General features: G+C 46.4%; 1 protein-coding gene across 2 annotated transcripts in view; it reads right to left on the bottom strand.

Moving 5' to 3' along the window:
• The window catches only part of CAPN9 (calpain 9), a 30785-nt gene extending 11764 nt beyond the window's left edge, over positions 1–19021 (bottom strand). For both annotated transcript variants that reach the window (XR_015708070.1, XM_009470897.2), the window contains exons 1-10: positions 18671–19021; positions 18352–18577; positions 13508–13577; positions 12926–13044; positions 9741–9874; positions 8955–9123; positions 7322–7405; positions 6991–7076; positions 5096–5173; positions 465–625 (exon numbers count right to left, since the gene is read on the bottom strand). Coding sequence is in view for 1 of the 2 variants with exons in the window: in XM_009470897.2 (XP_009469172.1) it covers positions 465–625; positions 5096–5173; positions 6991–7076; positions 7322–7405; positions 8955–9123; positions 9741–9874; positions 12926–13044; positions 13508–13577; positions 18352–18564 (1114 nt within the window). In the remaining variant the exon portion in view is untranslated. The remainder of the gene's footprint in view (positions 1–464; positions 626–5095; positions 5174–6990; positions 7077–7321; positions 7406–8954; positions 9124–9740; positions 9875–12925; positions 13045–13507; positions 13578–18351; positions 18578–18670) is intronic.
• Between the last annotated feature and the right edge of the window lie 6591 nt (positions 19022–25612).

Here is a 25612-nt window from a genome sequence, read left to right as displayed (position 1 = left end):
TATTAAGTTACCCTGGCTGAAATAAAGTTGTCAGCTGGGATTTTTTTAAAAGTACATAGCAACAATGATCCCATAGTGCTAGTGCCAGTCTGGAGTAACACAGTTCAGATCCATGATGCTACTTCAGAGCCACATAAACACGCTGGCTGAGCTGGATTTTTGTCTCATTTTACACTTACTGCTGCAGTTTAAGTGACTTATTTGGAATTAGTCCTGCTCATGTAAATGTAAATGAGAGGCAAATCAGATCCAACGAACTTGAGAGCAAAGAAAGAAGCTCTTTTACTGCAAAGTCTCAAGTGGGACCATATGAACATTTGTCCCTTTGGCTGGTTCCTGCTAGTTGAGACTCAGCTGGGCTGGCCTTCACCCACAATTCTGGCTATGGAATAACAGGAGAGGTGGCCGAGGGTGGATAAAGATTTCAGTGCCTGCTTCTCATTTTCAAAGCAGTATCTATGTACCTAGAAAATTTCTACATCCTCCTGCAGTGGATCCCCGGACCCAGCTCCCCTGGTGGATGGTCACCTCCCACTTGTGGGCAGTGCTGTCTTCCAGGGCATCCGGAGTCAGGTTGCAGATCTCAACTTTATCAAAATGCACTTTGAAGTCTTCAAATTTCATCCTGAGCGAAAGATATGGGAAGGAACAGGCAGTCATGCACTTCAGTGAAGGATGGCCAGCAGAACTACTTACTCTCCAGAGTCCCAGGGGCAGATCACCAGCTCATGTGGATCTGAATATTTTCAGTGGCGGTGGAGATATTTTGATGTACACCAGCGAGAAGCTAGCTCTCACTCACTGTGGTGTAAAACATAAGCAACCTTATTGTTTGAGTCTGATTCTGACATCTCTTACACCTTTCTTTTTACACTATAACTCCATTGATTTTATTCAGTTACAGCTGAGTATAAGAAGAAAAGAAGTGACACTGGCACACAACCTACAGTGGAAGGAATTATTTCACCAACACCATCCTGGCTTTAATGGCTGCATCTCTGTTGCCAAAGAGCCAACCAAAGGATGGCAGGCACCTGTGCAGGAGCTAAGTCTGGCTACAAATCAGCTGTGTGTTCAATGCCAGCCGCATGACAGCACTACAAGGGACACATGGTGATGGATTAGCCAAGCCACGGTATGATTAGTCTGTCCACACTGCAGTTAAAGTCAGATTTGGGCCTCTGCTAAGGTGCCTAGGCTCACGTTGCTCACCCTCCCCTCCTTTATAGGTGACTGGGACCTTGTCCTAGCAAAAACATACACCAAACACAAGAGACAACAAGTGTGTTTGGACTTGAGTAGTGGTTCCAACCTGCCCTTCAAGGTGGTATAGACACTGCTGCCTGCTACTGTGTCATATAGATTGCACCACATATATTTTATACCCAAGGTGGACACATATACATGGCTGTGGGAAGGAGGAAGCAAATGCCACAGTATGGATGTTTTTGAGCTGCTAGGCTGGGCTGGTTGAAACTAGCCTGCTCAGCATGCCAAGAAGCAGATAAGCCATGATTTTATCTAGCAAGTAAAAGGGCAAAAAGATACCAACAGTCCTGCTGGCCAAGGAGCCTGGTGTTCAGGACTGAGCAAACAGCCAAGAGAAGGGACAGCCAGAGCCAGGCACCACTGGGCATGGTGTGCAGCCCTGGGCAAAAGGAACAGAGCAGGGAAGCTGTCTAAGAGACAGCAGCTTGCGTGGTGGGCACTGCAAGGACAGGAGGCCCATAAGCTCTAAGACTGAGGGTAACCTTGGTAGGCTGAACTTACCTCTATAAAAGGGGAGAGGTATTAGGCCTTCCTGTGGGCAATTTAGCATCCATATGTGTCCTCTGCTCTGAATCACTATCTATAAGAGCCTGTCTCTCTCCATGGACCACAGAAATAAAGTACAGAAATTGATCTCCTCCCTAACACGAACTTCTATAACTATCCTTTTCCTCCAGTGGTTGATGCCTAACAACAAAATGGAGTAGCAGGAGAGTAAAAGCTCTCCAAGACCTCATGTTTATCTGCGGCAGTGGCAGACAGGACCCAGCTAGCCCTCAGTGTAGCTCACCAAACACAGCTAGTTCCATTTTTCTGCTGCATGAGAAATAGATATCTGTGGTGGTATTAATTTATACTTGCTATAGGCAATTTTACAACTCATTTTTAGTGTGGGAAGAAACAGCAGGTTTTGCTTTCGTGAGCTCTGTCCTCTTTCTTGTCAGCTATTCCCATGTATTGCTAGCCCTAGGCACTGCTAATTCTCACTTCGATGCTCAGTACACTAGAGCAGGGGCCGCATAGCAAAATCTGTCTCTAAGTGGCTCAGTTTCCTGGCCACAGTATGCAATTTTGGGCTCTTCAGAAACGTGCTGCAAAGCACATGAAGGAGTTGCACTTTATAGATCAGATTTGGCTCCTAAGAGGTAAAACATCTGTTCTGACTTCCCTAGGGCTGTCCTGGATTTGTACCGGTGAAGGGAAGAGAAGACTCTGACCCTCTGATTTTAGGAGGGAAAGGACTAGAGTGAGTGAGAAGCTGATTTGTTGGCCAACAGCAGGATGCCTTCTTTGCATCTAGTAGAAGCATCTGGACAAGACCGATCTGAACGGCTAATATGTAGCCAAAATATCTTAGGGGTAGTTAATGAGGTCAGCAGGCCCTCAGCATGTTACCATGAAGATTTTCTTCAGTCCTCACAAATCCAAAGATCAAAAGGGACAAAAGGTCTTATCAGACCACGTTTCCCACCTTGGCTGCCTTATCCCATGTAGTCCTCTATAGCTGTGCTGCTTTTTTGCATTGACTGAAGACACTCTGATGATATGACACTTATCTTGCTTTAAATGTTCCATAGTTTTTGATCCCTTGCTGCACTACCCTTCCTCCTACCTGTCCTGTTCCACCTAGGATGAAATCTAACACAATACAGGAGAATAAACAGGTATATTTCTTCTTCCTCTTCTTCTCTTTCATTTAACATAAATAAGCCTGTGTAGGAGAAATGACCATTGCTTTGTGTGCAGTCAAAACATAGAATAAGCTTGGTTCAAAACCTGCAGCACAGTTACAGAAGTTGTTCAGGAGTGCATAGTAGGTTTCCTGGGCTCCCTTTCAGCTTCCAGACACATTAAGAAATGCTGTACAAAGAGCTTGCTGACTGTAAAACTTACTATTAAGTCTATTGCAGTAGAAACTGTTTGTGGTTAACAAGGGCAAGAGCCCCATTGCACCTTACATTATTTGCTAAGCCCAAAGATAATGCATGTCATGGACAACATGTTTTGAACTCTTGAGGACCTAATTACTTTGCTACTCGCTATTTCTAGCAACAGGTTTCAAAGCACCTCATAAAGTTACCCCAGCTTTCCAGGGAGGCAAGCCAAGACACCACCAGGAGTGGTGAATAGACTGGCTGAAGGTCCCCAGCTGCAGAAGCAGGAATATAGCTCCTTCGCCATCTCCTCAGCTCAACTGCATCAGCAAGAACCACAGTAGGAGCAAACCAAAAGTTGGAGAGAAGCAGCTATGTTCATCTGTTTCCTCATCTGACTATTTTAATGTCTTTAGGGATGCATCACATTATTGCTCATGCAAAGTCCATATGTGAAGCCTGATGGGGAAACCATCAAGGTGTGGCTTAGAGGGGGCAAAGAGGCAAACACTCCTTAGAGAAATACACAGAAGTCAAAAGGCATTAGGAAAAATAAGTCTGAGGGACTGGGTGGAGGGTTTAGCTGGTATCAAACTTACCTGACTGGTTTTGGAAGCATTTCTTATCTTTTGCATATGACTTTTGCCCACTTAACCCCTTCAGCAGAAATTTCAGTCGCAATAGCTTTTGTTTCTACTCTGAATGGCTGGGATGCTGGATGAGAAGGCCAACATTTGTCTAGGTATGCTCAACTTCATTAATTTTTATTGGCCTTCTGAGGATGTACTTAACTATCAGCTTAGCTCTGTTGGACAGATGACTTTTTCATTAATTTCATTGCTCATTTCATGCCTACTTGCACACTTGTACCTCCATTACACAGTCAGGCTTTAAGTCATGCCCTGTATTGAGAGACTTGCTGGAGTTACTTGGGTTCCAGGTAAAGTCTTTGCCTCCCTTTCATTCAACCCATAAGCTCCAGCTGTAGCCAGGTCAAAAACAGACAAAAAAAAAACCCACAAAAGCTTTTGGAAAAACTGGAAATGCCTGACTGCATTTGCAATGTCAATAGCAAAATAACTCAAAATATCCTATGTAAAAATACTTAAGTAATGGATCAGCCACTGGACCTACTTTGCTCCAGAGCTATCAAAGTTTGAGATAAATCATTTTATGTGACTTAACATGCTACATTGTCTATCTCAGATGACTTTTCAGGCCTAAAGTTGAACTTTGGTTTAAGTTGCAGGAAAAATCTGGAATAGTGCCACTGCATACCTCTCTAGATTTACCTCTGTGTAAAAGAGATGAGCATCTGGCCCTAGAAAGTGTCACCAGACACATTGTCAGTAGTGCACAGCATGGCTGATATAGGCGGGGGATCATGTGCAAGTCAGCCATCTGCTCTGTCTGAAATTGTGAATTTGGCATGAAGAACACTTCGCACCTTTAAAGCAATTTCCACCATGCTTTTTTTCCTTTTCATTTCATCTTCTCTTAAAATTTTCTATCATTTCACACATATCTTGGTGTTCTTTTACTTTCTGTAACAAGTAGTATTGCTTCTCAGGACTCCCTTCCCTTGCAGCATACGCCTAGCATCAACCCTGAAGGTGTTTCAGGGGTGATACAGTGCAATACAATGCTCCCTTCTGTAGAGCCTGCCTTTGTTCATGGGAAGGATTTAAAAGGTGTTACATTCATGGGAGACACACAGTATTTGAAATATGCTAATGCCATTAACTAAGCTGACTTTTAAAATGCTTTTTGTTATTAAAATAGACATGCGCACACATGAAACACACAGAAAACGAAGTCAGCGTTCTACCTGCCCTCTCCTAGGCAGAAACTGTGCGTTTCCTCACACAGAGACTTCTTCCTTATTGCTCGTTTTGGCCACTTGCACTTTGATTTCTGCCTAGAGCCACACGCTTTAAAAACCTGTGGCTTACCAGAACTCTCCATCATCCAGTGCTGCCTGAGACAGGCGTCTCTGCTCCGATGGGCTGACTGAATGCCACTCCAGAGAGCTGCAAGAAAAGAAAACCAAGCTTTACTACAGGTATTTGGCAATTAATTTTCCCTGGCTCAGAACGACCAGCTGGACAGAGCAGCAGGCGGTTGTTCTTCCAGATGTGTGTTATTTGAGTGGCTAACACAAACACAGACGCATTTAAGAGGCTTCCTGAATCCTGCTGTCACTCATGGTCACAGAGGCCCTACTAATGTAGCTGGAAGCAGGACCAGGCCAAAGATCCCAAAGCTGCTCGAGGATGTTCCTGTGTGAGTTATTGCTTGCAGTCAGAGTTGAGATTGCTGTCTGGTGTTGGGTTTGGGTATAATAGGGCTATTGGTAAACCTCAAGATTTTGGTAAGTCACATGCCTCCTTAAATCTGTTTTCCACCTGTAGCACCATCTCATCTTTTATGTTTGTCAGTAATTTAGGGCCAGATGTTTCTTCAAAATTGAGTAAATGGGAACCGAATAGACTCCTTCCCCTGTACAGAGAGATTTGCTGGAGTAACTGGGGTTCCAGGTAAAGCCTTTGCCTCCTTTTCATTCACCCCTACAACTCCAGCTGTAGCAGGCCAAAGCCAAACAAAAACCTTCTAAAGCTTTTTGGAAAAACTGGAAATGCCCTACTACATTTCCAGTCTGATGGAGTAGGGAGTAGCAGGCACCTTGTGTTGAGGTTTTTCATTCCAGCAACCACTGCGAAATGTTAATACAGATTCCTGTATTGACCTGCGAGCCCCTCTGCATCTTGAGTTCCAGAAAACCTCTAAAGTGCAGAATCAGAGGTCTGCATTGCAGAGACAGCCTTTTCCATAAACAGCACAAATTGCCAGAGGCCTGTCCTGATCTTAACCTCTCCATTTTTTTTTGAGATTTAAGCACTCATTATATATGCCAATTATCCACATTTTTCTTTTTCAAGATAACAAAGGATCAGAGCTGATGTGGAAATATTTCATTTATTTCTGAGTCCTGTTAAAGACAGGGACATTCAAAGTAGTCCTACAGATGACTACGTGTTTCAGCAATTTTAAAGGGCCAGGCAGGTTATGGCTCCTCTCCTCTATATCTGTGTGAATAAAAAAAACTTAGTAGAGGAAATTGAAATAAAAATAAAAAGTCATACATATGTGCAAAAATATATTGAAAAGTGTATGTTGGGGGAGGAACATAGTGTTGTTCTTTACTATATCATTTTTTTCTTTTGCATTATTTGCACTTTATTTACCTTTCGTATTAAAAACAGACTCTTTCTCAGACCAATCCTGTTGTGTTTTTGGGTCCTTTCACAACTTTGGTGGGCACCACATGGAGAGAGTCTCATTTAATGGTCATATATAACCTGTAAGGTTCCTGCCTATTCCTGATGTGCTTAGAAACCCAGAACAGTAAATGCAACTAGAGACTCATAAGCTACTTAGAGGGGGTAATACAGTATCAGTTACCAGCTTATATGCAGTAGATCAAAGTATGGATGTTGTGTTACAAGTACTACAGCAACAGGCTTGCAAAAATAAACAAAAAATCACTCAAAATGTATAATTTTTCCAATCGGGAGTGTCTGAAAATTAACTTATTCCATTTATATTAATGCATGATTTTTGCTAATGCTAGATTTTGGGGGCTAAACAACCCTGACAGTGTCCCCATAATTGAGTAGCTTTGAAAATACTGAGGGTGACGTGTTGGTATGGCAGTAAGACTGTTACGCATGTGCAAACTCTTCATTTGATTTTCTGTGGAACAGCTGGGGTTGCAGGAAGCTAGCTGTGGAGCAGCAGCTGGGATTTGGCCTTTGTGAGGCCAGTGTGTATGGGACAGCACACGCACTTGTCACTCCAAGGCCCGTTCCACTCGACCTGTCCCCAGGGGTTCCTTATCCTTATGAGCTGCACTTGCTGGTCCCGATATCTCACCTGGAGAAGAAGGAAATAGAGAAAATACCAAGTGTCAGTAGGTAGGGAGCAGGACTTCTCCAGTGTGCAGAGGCTGGGCAAGCTGGTGTAAGCTGGGCAAAAGGTGCAGACTGCTACAGGACATGTGGGAGGGAAAGATGGAATTTGGATAACTCCTCCAGGATAACTCCCCCATCACCTGAGGCTGGGGGACACTCCCTTATCTTTTCGCCAGGACTATCCTTGCCCTGCGCTGCTGAACATACCTCATCAATGCCAGTCACGGAGTAAGCATGGCCCTTTATAAGACCAAAGGGGGTTTTGGCTTCCGACTCAGTAGCACTGCTGATCTGAAATATGGGAAAAAAATGTGAATCTCTCTCTTCAGAGACTGCAAGTGGTGCCAGCTGGTCTCTTGCAAGCATCAGGCAGGAGGTCAATGGCTAACCAGTAGTATGAACAGGGAACTTGTCTGTCTGCTCAATGCAGACAGTGATGATGCAATGGTGCCCTTTGAGGAAAGGAAAGGACTTTTTTTTTAGCATTGTTCACTCAGAGGGAAAATAAGGTGGTTCCAGGCTTCCCTGCCCCTGTGATTTTGTATCAACATCACCTACATTTCCAGGCTCTCAATCTTAACTCCCATTCAAATGTCAGCTAAGGGATGAGAAAAGGTGCTCTTAGACTGAGATCAGGTGTTGATACAGTCTCATTTCTTGTAAAAAGACATTGATGGAGCGGTGATGGCAGTGAAGGGTCCCATCAGCCAGCTGAGTATCACGCTCTCTCTCTAGTTCAATAAATATTTAATTAGTCTTTGCAAGCAGCAAAGCTTCATCAGGAGAGAAAGGGAAACTCAAACCAGAAAACACTGAACCCCAAAGTTGAGGGCACAGTCTTGAGTCAAAGAGAGAGCTTGTGGGAAAGCCCTGCTTTTGGTCAGGTGGGCAATGGGTTTGAGACAACAGGTGTCCCTCAGCCCAGCCAAATGTTCAATGATGAGGCTCTTGGGCAGAGGGCAAATGAAAGCCTCTCTCCTTCTCCCCCAGCCTGGGCACTTCCTTTGCCTTTGTAACAAGTGCCCAAAAGGGAAATGAGACATTTTGTGCTTGGTGGGATTTTTCATTTGCTCTGAAACCTTTTTCTCCAGCTGCTCATTCTGGTGGAGAAACCCTGCACACTTTTGTTTCCGAACTGCCTTTCCCGCTGAGCACAGTCAGCAAGGAACAGCAACAGGGCTTTCACTCTTGCAGTTGAGCAGCTCAGGCATTTTTCACCAGAAAGCCAAGGACGCATGGACGGCTCCTTTTACCCTGGGTCAGACACACTGGCAGAGCAGTGTAAGTAACCTATGGAGGTGCTACCCACCAGCAACCTTTTCTCTGGGAAAGCCGGAGGTTTTAATCTCTGGAGGGATAAACCTGACATATCCTAAACCCCAGTCCCTGTTTACAAACAAACACACTGATCCTGAAAATTGTCTTGAGTCCTCAAGTCCCCACAGGTGTTGTTACAGAATTCAGGGCTGAAAAAAACCATTTTTTTAGTCTCTGGAACCAGTAAGTCCTCAAAAAGCTATGGCCAATTTTAATGGTAAGTGACCAAATAAGTCAGGAAATAAAGTTCACTCTCACCAAGTGCTCATACTCATGTCGTTATTGCCTTAAATATAGTGGCTGTCACCTGCTGAAAAGTGATTAATCTTTTTCTTTTCTTTTAAACAACTGTACTAAGGACTACATTAATATTATATATCTATCAGTTCATAGCTATTATTTGCAGAGTTCAGTGCATATCCATCTACTTGTCATGAATTTAACCACTCTTTAAATTGTAGGGGTTTTTTAATGCAGAAACCACAAAACTAAACTGAGAAATTCAGACCCATTTCTTACTTACATCAATAGAGCAGCCCACCATTGAGCATCTTTTCAGAGCTTTCTCTAGGATTTCATAGAAATTGTCAGGAGCCTTTTTAACCTCATACATTTCTCCTACGCCCCCAGTGAAATCCTCCATGGCTTCTATTGTACTGCCTCCTTTCAGAGCCTCGTAGCTGCCATTCAGCCTGGAAAACACATGCTGACCATGAGACACACTTTCAAAACTTTGAAGATACCCATGTTTGAGAGCTTTCTCACACGGGTCGAAAATTGCAGCAATGGCACTCAAGTTAAAAGAGGTACCCCAGAATGTACCCAGGATATATGGGACGAGTATTGGGATCATTCTGCTTTCCTTGTTAATTGTGTTTTTAATTCATTCATTTCTCCATAGCCTTAAAGCCTGGGGCTTTTTTTTCTTTAGTGCCAGTTGTCAGGTTGGCAAGGACTGAATATCACTGTGTGTCAGTGGCTTGCTACCTGCCAAATCACTTAAAGACAGAGTTAGCCAGAAGCGTCAATTGAGGTCTCAGCAGAGACACAAATGGCAGGATTCAGGCTTTGATCCATCTCTAGTGCTATCAGCTAGGTTTGTATCTAATGATGCGCTGGAAGCTGGAGTAGCTCACAAGAGATAAACATAATGTCTTTGGATCAGGGCAGCAGCAAATGCAAAAAACACTACCACCACCACCAAAAAATACTGGATAGAAGCTATTCACTTGAATTGTGAATAATGTATGTACAAATTGTGAATAATGTATGTACAAATAGCAAATTATGCATGCGCAGTGTGACTTACTTGGCATAGGCTTTCTCTAGTAAGGCACTCCAAAATTCATTGCGTTCAGCTGAGTGCAGGAAAACCAACCGATCTTTGAAGGTGGGTAATCGGTCATCAATCACAACATCCAGCCATTCGTTGTGCTGCCAAAACTGTTTAGAAAGGATGGGGCATGAGTTTGCTGACAGCATATCACTTCCTGAGCATAGGACTCTGGTGTCCCAGAACTTCCAATTGTAAGTTAGTGGCAATCATAGGCTTGATTAGAAGTCATGTGTAAATCATCCATTCCCACTATACCATGCTAGGCTGCTCTGAAAGAAGGGTAATCTATCTGAAGAAAAGACTAAAAGCATAGAGCTGTACTGTAGAGCCTTGTTTGGATAACATCACTCATGTAGCTACACAAGTGGTGACCACATGATTCAAGACACCTTTAAGACTCATGGGAGACTTCAGCTTACCAGATGTCTGCTGGAAATACAACACAGCAGAGAGAAAGCAGTCTCGGAGGTTCCTGGAGTGTGTGGAAGATAACTTCCTGACACAGCTGGTCAGCGAGCCGACCAGGGGAGGTGCCCCGCTGGACCTGCTGTTTACGAACAGAGAGGGCCTGGTGGGCGATGTGGTGGTTGGAGGCTGTCTTGGGCTCAGTGACCATGACATGATAGAGTTTTCAATTCTTGGAGAAGTAAGGAAGGGGGTCAGCAAAACCGCTACCCTGCACTTTAGAAGAGCAGACTTTGGATTATTTAGGAGTCTGGTTAGCAGAGTCCCTTGGGAGGGAGTCCTGAAGGGCAAAGGAGTCCAGGAAGGCTGGATGTTATTCAAGAAGGAAGTCTCAAAGGCACAGGAGCAGGCTGTCCCCATGTGCCCTAAGTCGAGCAGGCAGGGGAGAAGACTGGCCTGGGTGAACAGAGAGCTGTGGCTGGAACTCAGGAAAAAGAGGAGAGCCTACTACCTTTGGAAGAAGGGGCAGGTGACTCAGGAGGACTACAAGGATGTTGTGAGGTTATGCAGGGAGATTAGCAAGGCAAAGGCCCAGATAGAACTTAAACTGGCCACCGCCATTAAAGATAACAAAAAATGTTTTTACAAATATATCAGCGACAAAAGGAGGGCCAGGGACAATCTCCATCCTTTGTTGGATGTGGAGGGAAACATCGCCACAAAGGATGAGGAGAAGGCTGAGGTACTTAATGCCTTCTTTGCCTTGGTCTTTAATAGTCAGACTGGTCATCCTCAGGTTTTTCAGGCCCCTGAGCTGGGAGATGGAGATAGGATGCAGAGTGAAGCCCCAGTTGTCGAAGAGGTGGCAGTCACTGACCTGCTCCTCCACCTGAATGCTCACAAGTCCATGGGGCCAGATGGGATCCACCTGAGGATACTGAGGGAGCTGGCAGAGGAGCTTGCCAAGCCACTCTCCATCATTGATCAGCAATCCTGGTCAACCGGGGAGGTCCCAGATGACCAGAAGTTAGCAAATCTGACACCCCTCTACAAGAAGGGTCGGAAGGAGGATCCAGGGAACTACGGGCCTGTCAGCCTGACCTCGGTGCCAGGGAAGGTCATGGAGCAGATCATCTTGAGTGCCATTATGCGGCACATGTGGGACAGTCAGGGGATCAGGCCCAGCCAGCACGGGTTTATGAAAGGGAGGTCCTGCTTCACTAACCTGGTCTCCTTCTATGACAAGGTAACCCACTTAGTGGATGAGGGGAAGGCTGTGGATGTTGTCTACCTGGACCTTAGTAAGGCCTTTGACAAAGTCTCCCACAGCATTCTCCTGGAGAAGCTGGCTGCGCACAGCTTGGATAAGAGCACTCTGCGCTGGGTTAAAAACTGGCTGGACGGCCGAGCCCAGAGAGTGGTGGTGAATGGAGTCAAATCCAGTTGGCGGCCAGGCACGAGTGGTGTTCCCCAGGGCTCGGTGTTGGGGCTGTCCTGTTCAATATCTTCACTGATGATCTGGATGAGGGGATTGAGTGCACCCTCAGTAAGTCTGCAGATGACACCAAGTTGGGTGGAAGTGTCGATCTGCTGGAGGGTAGGAAGGCCCTGCAGAGGGACCTGGACAGGCTGGATCGTTGGGCCAGGGCCAGCTGTATGAGGTTCAACAAGGCTCAGTGCCGGGTCCTGCACTTCAGTCACAACAACCCCATGCAACGCTACAGGCTAGGGGAGGAGTGGCTGGAGAGCTGCCTGGCTGAAAAGGACCCTGGGGGTGTTGGTCAACAGCCAGCTGAACATGAGCCAGCAGTGTGCTCAGGTGGCCAAGAAGGGCAATGGCATCCTGGCTTGTATCAGGAATAGTGTGGCCAGCAGGACCAGGGCCTCTGTACTCGGCATTGGTGAGGCCACACCTTGAGTACTGTGTTCAGTTTTGGGCCCCTCACTACAAGAAGGACATCGAGGTGCTGGAGCGTGTCCAAAGAAGGGCAACAAAGCTGGTGAAGGGTCTAGAGCACAAGTCTTATGAGGAGCGGCTGAGGGAACTGGGGTTGTTTAGTCTGGAGAAGAGGAGGCTGAGGGGAGACCTTATTGCTCTCTACAACTACCTGAAAGGAGGTTGTAGCGAGGTGGGGGTCGGTCTTTTCTCCCAAGTAACAAGCAATAGGACAAGAGGAAACAGCCTCAAGCTGTTCCAGGGGAAGTTTAGGTTGGATATTAGGAAAAACTTCTTCACAGAAAGGGCAGTCAGGCACTGGAACAGGCTGCCCAGGGAAGTGGTTGAGTCTCCATCCCTGGAGGTATTTAAAGAATGGATAGATGTGGTGCTCGAGGACATGGTATAGATGAACTTGGCAGTGTTAGGTTAACAATTGGACTCGATGATCTTAAGGGTCTTTTCCAACCTTGACAATTCTATGATGATTCTATGATTCTAAGACACACACGTATTACAGATCCCAGTCTAACTCCTTTAAGGCTTTATATCCTAAGTGGGGCTTGTGTGCCCAGGAAAATGTGAAATGATTTCTAAAGCCATATATCTCTTTACAGAGCAAAAGTGGCTATGCGCATGCCTGTGAGAGGCTGATGCAGCCCTCTAGGTTGTTTCTCAAAACATGAACAACAGCGTAAGCTCAGCAATCCCTGTTTTTTCAATGTCTCCTCTGCAATAACTGGCAACCCCACTGCAAAATAGACCATGATATGTAATGACAGAAATATGTTCATGCTGTGACGGATGTTCATCTTACCTGGAAGTGAAATATTCCAGCATAATCTGGCCCAAAATTTTGATCCAGTGGCACCACTCTTGCTAGCATTTTTTCATTCAGTGTGAGAGAAGCTATGGCTGCTAATAGCCAGCAGTCACCTGTGAATTGAGAAGGAGGAAAAAAAACCCTCATTTTCTTCCCTTCAAGAGGAGAAGGTGGTGGTGTAGGGGCCAGAGGAGATGTTATGGCAGTTAGCTGCCACCCCTCTTGAAATCCAAAAGACAGCCCGTATGTCCTCAGGAAGCGTGTCCCTGCCTGGCCAGGGCAGACTGTGCTGCAGTTTGGAGGTGCTGGTAGACAAAAGGCTCCCTTGGGCTCACAGTACCCTCATGTGGAGATCCTTCCCTGATCTTGAATCCCTCTGCACCAGGATGGTCCCTGGCACAAATGGGAAGGTGCTACCAAAGATGTGGCTGGAGGCAAGGTGAACATGGGCGGTACCTCCAGCATCACTGCTCCCACCAGTTCAGGAGGGACAACATCCCTTCATGTGTGAGGATCTTCCTGCTGCTCCTCACGGAGTGTAGGCATGAACATGTCCACCCAGGGGGAATCACTCACCAAGATCCCCTTGGCAAATGTCAGTTCTTGTGGCTCCTCCAAGGATAAACTTGGGGTCTTTGACAATGTCCTGCGGGAGTGGGAGAGAGACACAGAAATGACTTAGAACGTGCCAGGAAAATATCACGATCACTCTGAGCTCAGATGTGCAACATGGTGTGTGCCACGAGCTATATTATCCTGCAGCAGTGTGGTCTCCACAAAAAACTAGGTGGGGAATCCTTGCTAATTAATTACAGTGTAGAGCAATTAAAGAATCAACTACCCTCATCTTTTTGTAGTTAGCTGGCTGCTAATGAAAGGCTGGCATTCTTATTCGTCTGTAGGCAATTGTTAAAATATCATAGCATAACCTGGTCTAGAATATTGATGTTAGGCTACAACCCTGGTTAATGGGGTTTTGTTTGTTTGTTTGTTGTTTTGTTTTGTTTGTTTTCGCCCAACAGCTGGAAAAACTAAAATTGGCAATTTACCTTTAAATGCACTATTAAGCTTTTTATTTACCTGCACGTAATACCTGGAACATGCAGTGTCTGACAACCATTTCCTCCTCAAATAAGCAAACAACAAAGGTAGACTCCAGGCTTGTTTGTTTTACAGAGTTAATTTTTAGGAGGAGCTAACACTACCCACCCTCGTCTGCTCAGAGGGACTGGTGCTCATGGTGGCATTAAAGCAACTCTCAAGCATTCGTTTGATTGTTTTAGTTCAACTACTAGCACCACAGCTGACAGAAAAATTACAGTGGTAAACCGATAAATGTGGCAGGAATTCCCCTTCTCCCCTTTCCCATGAACTGTAAATTGAATTTAATTGATTGAACTGAATAGAAAAGGGAGGAGGATGGTATCTAATATATTACTAGAGGACTATGCCTGTAGTTAATCAGTCTGCCCTGATATGTTATTGCAGACCCTATGGCATGAAGCAGACCCTTCAGAAGAACACATTCTTTGCCTAGAAGGAAACTGAGTTCGTATCACTGCACTTTGTGAGGGCATCAGGGTAGGATTTTGATAGTTTTGGTCAGCTTCCTGCACTTATTGCTGAAGCATCTCCTGCTGGGCACAGCTGGAGCCAGGACATGCTCCCCAACGAACCAGCATGGCTCCTGCGAAGCTCGCCCTGCAGAGGCAATAGTCAGGAGGCAGCTGGTTTGCCTATTTTTTGCTTGCCTTTGCAGGGGAGGAGGTGGCGGCCAGGTTGTGCCTCAGCCACAGGTGCCCCAGAGAGGAGGCACCGCAGCAGCACATCGTGTCCCCGGCGTGTAGAGCAAAGCAAATCCAAAGGGCAGCTGCTCCTTACCTGGCCCGCCTGCTTGTTAAATACACTCAGTCTTGTTGGGACTGGGTGTGAACAATAAAAACCACAGCTCGTTGCCTTTAGACATAAATATAACAACAGCTGATAAAGTAGCTGATCTTTAATAATGTGCCTTGTTTTAACATCATTCCTCCTGGGGAACATAATTCTAATGGCAAGAACTGTATTTAGCTGTTACCAAGAAACTCCATGTGCTAGCAAGGAACGAGATAAAAAAACCTTTTCACTGACATGGGTCTGAACATTAGATTCATGGCTCATTGCTTCTAACACAGCTCTACAACTGACATATGGAAAAATATTTTCAATTGTCTCCTATGCCTAAAGCAAATAAAATAATAATGAAAAAAATCAATAAAAAGGAATTGAAAGGATTTTGACTGGACCTGTGCCATGTTCTCTGCTACACAAAAGAAAACCACACTCTACAGTTTTTGAGTGGATGATGCAAAAATAATATGAATTTTAAAAGGATTTTCAGACTGGATGGTATAATAATGTGTATCAGGGCTTTCAGCACGTTAAAGGACAAAACCCAGAGCTGGATCTTGCATTCACACACAGTGCACAGTAATTCAAGGATTTGCCTGCACAAGGATATTGCCTAGAAGTAGGGACATGCAGTCCTCAGAGGGATGAAACAAGGTGACCCGTGACTCTCCTGCTGCTACCTCAAAGCTGTGTTTCTTTAGACTCAAAAGAAAACAAATTGCATCCCCTGCACCTTTGTCTCACATTGGTAGGGCGGGTACGTTGAAACCTAAGAAAGGCTGAGGGTGAGGCTGTTTAGGTGGCCTTATTTCTGTGATTACATTTCTCTGCCTGGTTCCAGCATACAGTACCTGTCATACCAGTTGCCAGTGGCTCTTCATATTAGGAGAATTTCCTTCCTACTTCCTCCTGTAGACCATAGACTCATTTGGCATTGGTAAAACACATTTGTCTTTCCCCTTTTTTTTTTTTCATTCTTCAACTTATGTCTAACTTTCCCAGACACTGAGGTGTTGAATTTATCCCAGCAGTTGAATGTAGATATAAATTAAGAAGGAAAAAAGGGAAGGGAAGGGAAGGGAAGGGAAGGGAAGGGAAGGGAAGGGAAGGGAAGGGAAGGGAAGGGAAGGGAAGGGAAGGGAAGGGAAGGGAAGGGAAGGGAAGGGAAGGGAAGGGAAGGAAAAAGGGAAAATACAATGAGAAAAGGGTCTTCTGTTCTTCAGATTATTCTAAAATTTTGATAAGGTACAGTTTCAAAAGTTTAACTTGTAATGAAAAAGGATTGCTAAACAAAATCGCAAATATCTTTCTGAATCTTAGAGCACTTAGGATTTATGCAGAAAGAGAGATATTCAGCTAGTGCAGATCCATGTAGCTCACTGATTGCAGTGGGAGATTTACAGATTAAGGCTAGCTGAGGGTCTTGTTCAGACTGCGTACCAATGTGTATACATGCAGGTATATGCATGTCAAAATAATGAGAAAGCCTTCTCTACTCTCATTACTAAAGATTAAACTCTAACAGGGTATAAATCTGAAGACTAACATTATTTGGCCCTGCAACTACCGACATATATTGTGCTACACTTCATCCAAGCTACTGTAAAATACTGGTAGGAGAGGCAGTAAAAACCAGTCACCGCGAAAAGCGGTTTGAACAGAGACCCTACGCAGAGGCCGTGCTCTTGTGCTCACCCTCTCCGGCAGCACAGTTTTGCCAGCTGGGCCGTGGCAACTAACCTGGCACATGCTCCAGACCTATATCCCACTTGCAAAGTAAAAAGTGTTAACCTGAAATGGTATTACAGTGCCTCTATTTTGCTGCTGTTTCTGATCGATAATAGAGATGAAACCGATTTAGCTTAAATGCCGAGGAGCCTAAGAAGAGCATAACTAAAACCCTGTTCTTACACATCCTCTCAGCCTCCTCTCAGCTTTATTTCCTGCTGTGCAGCTCACAAAAGTTCACCATTTTGCATGGTGGGAATTGGAGCGTAAAGGCAGATCCCATTTCAAGTAACTTACTCCTCCTGGAAATGTTTCCAATTCAGCGTACAAAGATCCTGAAGAAGACTGTGACAACTGGACTTACAGGTTGGACTCGATGATCTCAGAGGTCCTTTCCAACCTTAACGATTCTATGATTCTATGAACCACAACAGACAGACTGCTCTCTGCTGTCCCTGGGTATCACGCACAAGGACACACAAGCTCTCAGCTGCCTCTGGTCACATTTTACAGCAAAGTTTCACTATTGTGAAGCCCCAAATGGAAAAAAAGACAAACTAGCTCCTAATGGCTGGCCAAAGGAAAACCGTTCTTTCTGATTTAGTGTCACAGGCACTTGCATTTTTGATGCCCCACAACACTCCAGAGCTACCGCACCAAAAGCATCTCAGCCCCACAGCCCCGTCCTGTGCCTGGGGACCGCTCTGCAGCCCACCTGGGGTTTGGGGCACAGGCAGGCAAGGCAGGCAGCAGTGTCTGCAGGGCTGCACTTACCATGTGTAGCCATCTCCTACTTCTTCATAGCTGAAACTTGCCCAGGAGTAACAGCTTTAATTCTGCTCTGCACTACTGATCCTGAGGCATTCGAATGCCTATCATTGTGGATTAAGTTAAGCCAAAATTTAAACCCATCTTTAAGCCTATTTTGTTCTTTTTCTCTCTTGGTATCACTGTCACCAAAGTTTTCTACTAAAGGAGAATCTTTCAGACTATGAAGAAAAAGAGTCAATCATTAGCAAAGAAATGAAATGTAGCCACAGATTTTCTGTGGCTATTAGTTACAGAGTTAGGTGGGGAGAAGAAAGCTGGAGTGGGGAGAAGGAACCTGGAGTGATGTTGGGTTTGCGATCTGAGAGCATGTGACTAGTGAGGCTTCAGGCTCTTGCTGTGTTTTTAATGATTGTTATGCAAGACGCATTAAGAGATACTCATCAAGCCCTTGGCTACTGCTGAATGGCTCAGTAACCATGGCATGTATTTGTAATCTCTCAGTGTTTCATGATGGAAGCAAGCATGTAAGTATAAGAGTCTCTAAAAGCTAAAAGGTTTGAATTTTTTACGTTTAACCTTAATTATGAATTTCCTACATTAACGACACTTGATTTTTACATAGTTAGAACATCATCATAATGTATTTTACCCTTAATTTCTTGCATGTCCTCTTATTTTCATCTTAACATTGCTTTTGTTTGGCAATAATGTAAGAGAGAAGGCCAATTACAAGTTTTTTATGCATGTACATAAATATACATGCATAAAGTGTGGCTATACCACAAACTACATCTAAAAAATGGGGTGAAGCCTTCCAGCCCTCTCATCCCACAGCTTGAGCTCTTTGTGGGTGACATCCCGACCCCGCGCCGCTGCCCCTGAGGAGGGACGGGTTCCCCCCCGCACTTCGCCTCCACATCTCCCTGAACGCACCGCGCGTTTGGTGCGATCCCAAAGTACAGCAGCATCTGACTCCTGGCAGGATGAAAGGAGAGGAAGGCTCACCCTCCTCTGCACAACAGCATACTCACCGTGGGCCTCTTCCAGATGAAGGGAATAGGTGGCTTTTCACTGAAGAAGAGCGAGGAGCTGCAGGCGGGGAAGTCGGGGTCCTCGAAGAGGACCCCCCTGCGCAGGCACTCCTCCTTCAGCTCCTTGTAGGCCTTCCCCGAGCTGTGGGTGCCCCGGGCGGCCCCGGGCAGTGCGGGCGGCCTCGGCTTTGAGTCCTGGTAGAGGTAGGGCATGGCTCCCTGCCGCCTGCCAGAGAGAGATCCCAGGGAGCCGAGGCTTAGCAGGCAGTGGGGGCAGGAGCGGGGGAAGAGGAGAAAAAAGAAAAGGGAGCAAAAATACCTCTAGTGCCTTGCGAAGGAAAAGGAGGAGGAAAAGAGCGTGCTGCAGGGAAGCCGGTGGCGTCCTCCAGCCCTCCTCCGTCGCGCCTCCTTGAACTGCAGTGCGAGACCGACCTTCCAGATGCTCCGAACAGCAGCAAAGATGAACGCCCTGAAAGCAAACAGGGAAGGAAAGCGGCTGGCCCCGGCCACACCAGCCGCCCAGCCGGGTGCGGGAGTGCCCAGCGGGGAAGGGTGTGCGCAGGGCCAGGTGCCACTCTCCGGTAGGCACGGGCTGGGCAAGAGGTTGCCACTGGGCCAGGGATGACTTTGAGGTATGCAGCACACAGCCAGAGCCCTCCATCATGCGGTGGTGAGCCCTGGGAGGGAAACCAGAGATGCACAGCAGGGTGTAACTGCTGTTTCTCACAGGTAGGCGGGCAGCTCGGCGTGGCTGGCGGTGGGGCCAGCCCAGCAGGCAGGTGTCGTCCTCATCAGATGACACAAAGGAGGGAGAGCAAGGCTGAGAGATGGCCAGCGGCTGGGACACTCTGCCGGGGGGTCTGGCTAGAGGGCAAGGGCTGGGTGTGCGCAGGAGGGGTGGTGGTGGCTAGTGGGGAGGGCTCAGAGCAGGACGGGTACAGAGCAGCAGGGCAAACCCAGGGAAAGTGTCAGAAAATGTTACCCTGAGGTGGGATTTTAATGGGCCGTGCATTGAAGGAGTTCTGTGTGCATTTTAACACGGGATTTTAAAAACAAATATATACGTCATTGCCACTGATTTCCAGGTTTCATCTGTGACTGTGCTTCTTCTGCTACCCAGCCTTTACCTGCAGCATCGTATCTCACACTGGCCAGTAAAACACTGTGCTGGAGAGGACTCCAGTCAGTGCACCATGGATGCTCTGAAGGAATAACGGCAAGGCTCAGAGCCAGACGGGCATGGATATTCCTCTCTGCTTGGAAAGAGAAGGGATGCCACCCTCTTGCAACAAATTACAGTTCCCGTAATACAAAACACAGCCCTGAGTACAAACAGCACTCACCCTCCCCTTGCTCTAATTGGCCCTTCGGTGGACCAGTCAAGCTTGCTGCCAAGAGATGATTTACGGAGAGCAATTAGGTGAAACAGAAATAGTTCCTTTCTGTTCTGCTATTTTTCACAGCAGTGCTGTGAGGAAAGCTTTCTTTTTCAGAGCATATATTCCCATGTTTATTCCTCATAATTGCATCCATTGTTGATGTCTGCAGACTCCCTGCTGAGACCGAGTTCCCATTGTCCAAATGTACGGATGCTGTCCAAACGTGCGAGAACAGGCAGGCCTGGTGCTCCAAACGTGGCTATCATTTGACCGAACTTGAGGTCTGTAGAAGAGTCCAAGCTACTCAGTTCAGCTTTTTCTACAGTCAGTACAGAAGATCGGCACCTCCAGAAAGCGATTCACTGCATGCTCATCCCTAAGATCCTGCTGGAGATGACTGTGTCTTTCATTTGCCTGTAGATGGACCCTCATGGACCAGCTTAGGGTAGATGCCCAGCTATTAAATGGGTATAGTCAAGGGAGAGGGATCCCAGCCAAGGGTGTAAGGCAGGGGAAAGGCATTTAAGTGCCAACACAAGCCCAGGGATGCGATGTATCAACATCCCACATTCAGCCAGTGGCAAACCCAGGAACTTTTACTTTATCCACAACACCTCTGTGTGGGCCAAGGCACGTTCTCATACACCAGACTAACATGCTGACTGGGGAAGGAGATGTTCAGTGTCCTAGACATGCAGCCTCCACACCTGCTACAGCCCAAGGAGAGCAGCCATATAACTTCAGGGAATTTCTGCTTTTCAGAGTTCAGTTGCATACAAAAATGTGTGGGATGAGCACTATGGGCGCTCATCCTGCTGCAGGGGAATTCATGCAGTTTGTCTCCTATGTGAGCACTCTGGTGTGTAATACGGGATGTTTTCACGCTGCAGCCTTTCTCCCAGAGGGACAGCCTTTGCCTCTCCTCCCCCTGCTGCTTCACGTCATGACACTGCAGGGAAACTTTACATCTCTGAGATCTCGGCCTTGGTGTCAAGAGAGATGGTGCCTGGGGAGGACAGGTGGAAAAAAGAAGAATGAGCAGAAAATGCTAATAAAATATCTCAGTTCTCATTAAAATACAACACTTTGCCAGTCACGTGTTAAGAATCATGGGCTCATCCCTGAGGCTCTCTGGTCTGCGAGGACAGAAACACACAGACATCAGTATCACTTACGTACCTATCCCACTCAAATGTTTTACACGGAAAGAGACTTGAAGCGGTTTTGCTCTTTTACCTTTGAAAGCAGTGAGAAGTGCATTTCACCCCAAGACAACTCTTGTTATTGCTGTCACTTGATGCTGTCTATGGATACTCAGGGACTGTTATAGGTGGGAGGAAAGCAAAACACAGGTATTGTGATACTCGGTTACAGACAGACACCAACAACATGTTTCTACTACCTCGGGAGAGCAGCGGGCAGGATTTGAACCACTGACCTACAATGCTTCTTAGACAGGCTGGTCCAGTGAGTAAAAGCAGGGTAGATTTTAACACTCCCTGAACAGTAGGTGAACATAGATGATAAGAGGCTGCAGCACCAGGCTGCGTACATTTTCATTTGGCATGCCGTTGCAACAGACATATTGTGACATTAAAGCAATACAAGACAGCCCTGAGTAATAAAGTCCTTCCTCCACAATTACACTGTCTCAGGAACAGTAGGTTTCCAGTCCACCTGCCCTCTCCTAGCAGGGGCGATAGGGTAGGTCTGTCCTTGGTCTGCGAAGTGAGGACCTGCCAGGGTGTGAAGGTGCTGCCGGCTGAGAGATAGATGTCAGGTCGAACGCGATTAATTCCCAACAGGCCACCTCTGGAAACCATTAGGCTCCTGCAGCCTGCAGATATCTCTCTACGAGCCGCACGACAAGGCAAGATTTCAAGGTGACAGCGTAAGCAGCACGAGTGATGCACAGGCAGGCAATGTAGCTTAGAGCTGAACACTGTTTTCTTCCAGGTACTACCATTAAATGCCTGTTCCTGAAACACCGAGAGTTTTATCAGTTACCTTCAGCCATGGCTCCAAAGCACACAGAGAGTGTGAACACCAGTGCAATTGCAGCTGCCCGCAGGCATCGCCCTCCTGCCTAGCCCCACTGCTCATCCCACGGCATCCACAGAGGGGACTCGGCGGGCGTTGCGTTGAAGAAGCAGCGGCCCTGGTGGAGGGTGAGCATCCTCTGCCAAGAGCGGTGCCTCAGGCACACTTACCACTGATAGGAACAGGAGCAGAGTAATTTCTATCACTTCTTTTTCTAGCATCAATGCTATCGGGACAGACTTCCTCGGATGTTTTCATTTTAATCAAGAAGGCAGGAAGTCTGAGTTGGTTTTCTGTGGTTTTAACTGCTTTTTATCTGAGACACTCTTAGTCTCCCTCTCTCCAGCGGTAATTCATGGAGTAGAAGGTGACATAAAGGGAACCCAAAAGGCCTGATGTAGGAAACTATGATTTCCACTTCTCCTTGGCTTCCTTGCTTATCATCATGCTACAGCTCTGACTTACAGCCCCCACTGTTCAGCCTCTGGCATGTGCTTTTCTGAGTCACACTTATGTAATTCCTTCCCCAGTAACATCAGGTGGACCCTGGTCATTCAGGATGTAAAGTTGGTTGTTCAAACGACAGCAGCCTGATTAAGTCTTTCATAACGCTGTTGTCATTAAAGCTCATGCCCTGTCATCGGTTTAACGTTGGAGGGTTTATCCATAGCCTTTGACCTGACTGATCCCACGTTCTCCAGTGCTTGTTGCCTGCTGGCTAAGCCCCTAAGACCTTCTCTAAGGGACTGGTTTAGGCTAGATGATTTCATTTTGTGCTCTTTCTCCAGGGGTTTGAGAGACATGACTGGTTTTGTCTTGGTCCCTTTATAGCTCCTTTATATTTGCAAAGATTTAAGGGTAGATGTTATTATGTGGACTGAGGTGCTATCTATGAAGCTCAGCAGCTCTCTGTCCTTCCTCCCTCCTCTGAATTTGTATGAAGTTATATAAAACGTCTTTGTTCCGTCTCTGAGATTAGTCTCATTTCATACTGCTTGGCGCCCTCTGAACCTTGCATTGATTTGAATCCAAATGCCGCAGTCACGGTCACATGAAACCATGCTTTTTCTTATACTTTCCATTACTTTGGCTCAATGCAGAGGATGGACTTTTGCCTGGTGGCTTGCAGCCTGGCAGGGTTTGCACATGCTCCTGCACACGTCTTTGCTAACTGCGGACATGTTATATTGCTCTAACAACAGCTGAGACCAGATGAAATTGAGCCCAGCTTGGGGCTGTTTTTTTAAGAACTTTCCCTTTAGCTTCCAGCAATAAGGTAATACATGCTTTCTCTGGTGTTTCCAGGGTTCACTACAGAGGGGCTGAAGCACCCTTCTCGCCCTCATTTCCAGAGGCAGAAGTGAGGCGGAGGGAGGGGCGGTGAGAAAGGTCTTGCAGGGCTTTAGGGGTTGTGCAGAGACTGCAAGCCAGGCCTGAGGACTGGACTGCCCTACAAAATGTCAGGGACAGCCTAGTGAAAAATGCTGGAGAGCAATGAGGAAAAGGGTATTGAAAATCAAAGGGAGGGGTTTTAAGAAGTGCCCTTTGAAAATCCTGCCCTGAACTGACTGAAGAAAAAAATCTTGAAGGAATTGCAGGATTTCAAAATCTCATTCAAAGGAGGATCCTAAAATTACAGTGACTGTTCATTATCATTTTGCATAGCGGTGAGAAGCCAGAGGCCACAGCCTGGCTGCTTTCAGTGTGCTATGTAATAGCAAAAGGTCCCTCTCCTAGGGAGGTGTCAATCCCAAATGTGGTCTTAGGACTAATCTGTGCTCACACCACCTGCAGCTTTGCCATCACTGCCTGGCTATGAAATGCTGACATGGGCCAGACATGCTGCAGGGCCGAGGGGAGGTGGGTGCTGAGCTGTCACCCTGAGTTGGGGTGACCTCCCGGGGCAGCTCCCCCACCGTAGCCCACCTTGCCCACGTTACCCCTATGCTTATGGCACCCCAGGTCCGGGAGGCAGCTCTGCTCTGCCTGTCCCCTTTCTGCCCAGCATCCCCTGATGGGCTACCCCCGCTTTTGTACAACCAGAAAGAAATACGAAACACATCTTCTTGTGTGCTTTGGTAAGCAATGACAACATTATCTGTGCTGGCAGCTGAAGTATTATGATTAGACAGCCATCTAAGTGCTTTACTCAGACAAACTGGCATGGCTTTCCGAGCTGTTGTTCCAGGCTTTTGTCAGAGCTAAGCATACACCGCTGCATTAATTCATTACTTTGGAGGAGGGGCCGTTTTACAAACAAAAGAGGGCTTTTAAGATGTTTTTTTTTCTTTAGACTGTGAAACACCAAGTGGCAGTGTGGGAGAGGAGCCAAGCTGTAGCATGCCTTCAGCCCCTGAGTCAGAGGCAATCCCTACGGCAGCTCAACTTTTCCTGGGAGAATAGCTGTAAGAGCACCCACTGATCTTTTTTTGGGGAGCTTATGGTTTTCAAAGGATTTAATCAGTGTGTGTTTCAGCATCCTGACTGGGAGGCAATCTTAGTTCTTTTCTCACTAGGAATATCCTGGGCTCAATTTACTGTTCCTCAGCTTTATCCCTAAGCAGTAAGCTAAAATGTTATTTCATGTTTTTACAACCAACATTGAAAAGGTGGAAAAATAAAGCAAAGTAAAAATAAAATGAAGCCAAAACTGCAGGAAACATTTAAGCCTCTGCTTAAAAATCATCCAGTAAAAACAAAAGAGCAGGAAATTCTGATCTGTAAAAAGACTGATTTTTGCCACTTATTGAAACCCCAGAAACTTCAATTACTAGCTCTTTCATTTTTTCCTGTAAAAAACCACCACTGGGTATAAATTTAACTTTTCCCTCCTCTTGTTTTCAGAATTATTAGTTTAACAACGTGCAGTAAGGTAATAACATTTCCAAATGTGACTGGCACTGCAGCCGTGGCAGCGGGCGCTCAGCACAGCCCCTGCCGAGCTGGGAGCAGCGATGCAGAGGCACTCCGCACGGAGGCAGCTTTGGCTAAGGAGAAGGGGATCCGCAGCAATCCCTGCAGTTCTGCAGCCGCCTGGATGAGTGCAAACTTGAGACGTGCGAATCGTTCCACATGGGCATTGGCATGGGAAGTCAGCTCTCGCTTCTGCATGGAGTGGCTGGAGCTGGTCCTGAAGGAGGTGATGGGTCTGCAGCGCAGCCCCGAGGAAAGAGACCCTGCAAGCCTTAACATAATGCTGCCTGGCTCAGTCTGTCTCTCTGCTTTCTACCTTTCCAACTTTCTACCAGGATCTGAAAGCAGGAGAGAGTCCAACAATTTTGCTGTCATCAGTTGCGCACCCCTCAAATTAAAGTGAATCTGAAGGTCACACCCTTATCTCAGGTCATAAAAGGCATCTGTCCTTTTTTATACCCTAGATTATTGCTGCTGCTGGTCCAAGAGAGTTGCAGTTTTGCCCCTGTAGCTGGAGGGCTGTGTGGGAGCTGTCTTTCAGCAGCTACCACTCCAGATAATGGAAGAGTCCCATAACCCCCACAGTGGGGAAGGAGCCAGTCTGTTTCTTCCTAATGAACTGCATAAACCATATATGATTAAAACCACTCCTTGAGTGAGGCAGGAGACCACCACGGATCGTCTTCTCAGAGGAACATGGAATAGCAGCCAAAATAGCGGAGTGCTGCTGCTTGCAACTATTTGCCCACCCAGGGCCAGAAGCTGTGGGCAGAGGACCGGGAGGAGGGGTGGAGGTGGCTTGAGGGAGACTGGGAAGAAGACAAAGTTTGCATAGGGAATAGGGGCCCTATGCAATAGGGACCAACTTCCAAAGGTCTTTCTATTCACTGAATAGCAGCCATTTCCAGGCTAGAAGAAAACAACTGTCC

Source organism: Nipponia nippon, unplaced genomic scaffold (genome assembly GCF_047370975.1).
Source record: "Nipponia nippon isolate SJK-2023a ecotype South Korea unplaced genomic scaffold, ASM4737097v1 scaffold_4, whole genome shotgun sequence".
Classification (NCBI taxonomy): domain Eukaryota; kingdom Metazoa; phylum Chordata; class Aves; order Pelecaniformes; family Threskiornithidae; genus Nipponia; species Nipponia nippon.
This window is presented reverse-complemented; position numbering and strand designations above follow the sequence as displayed.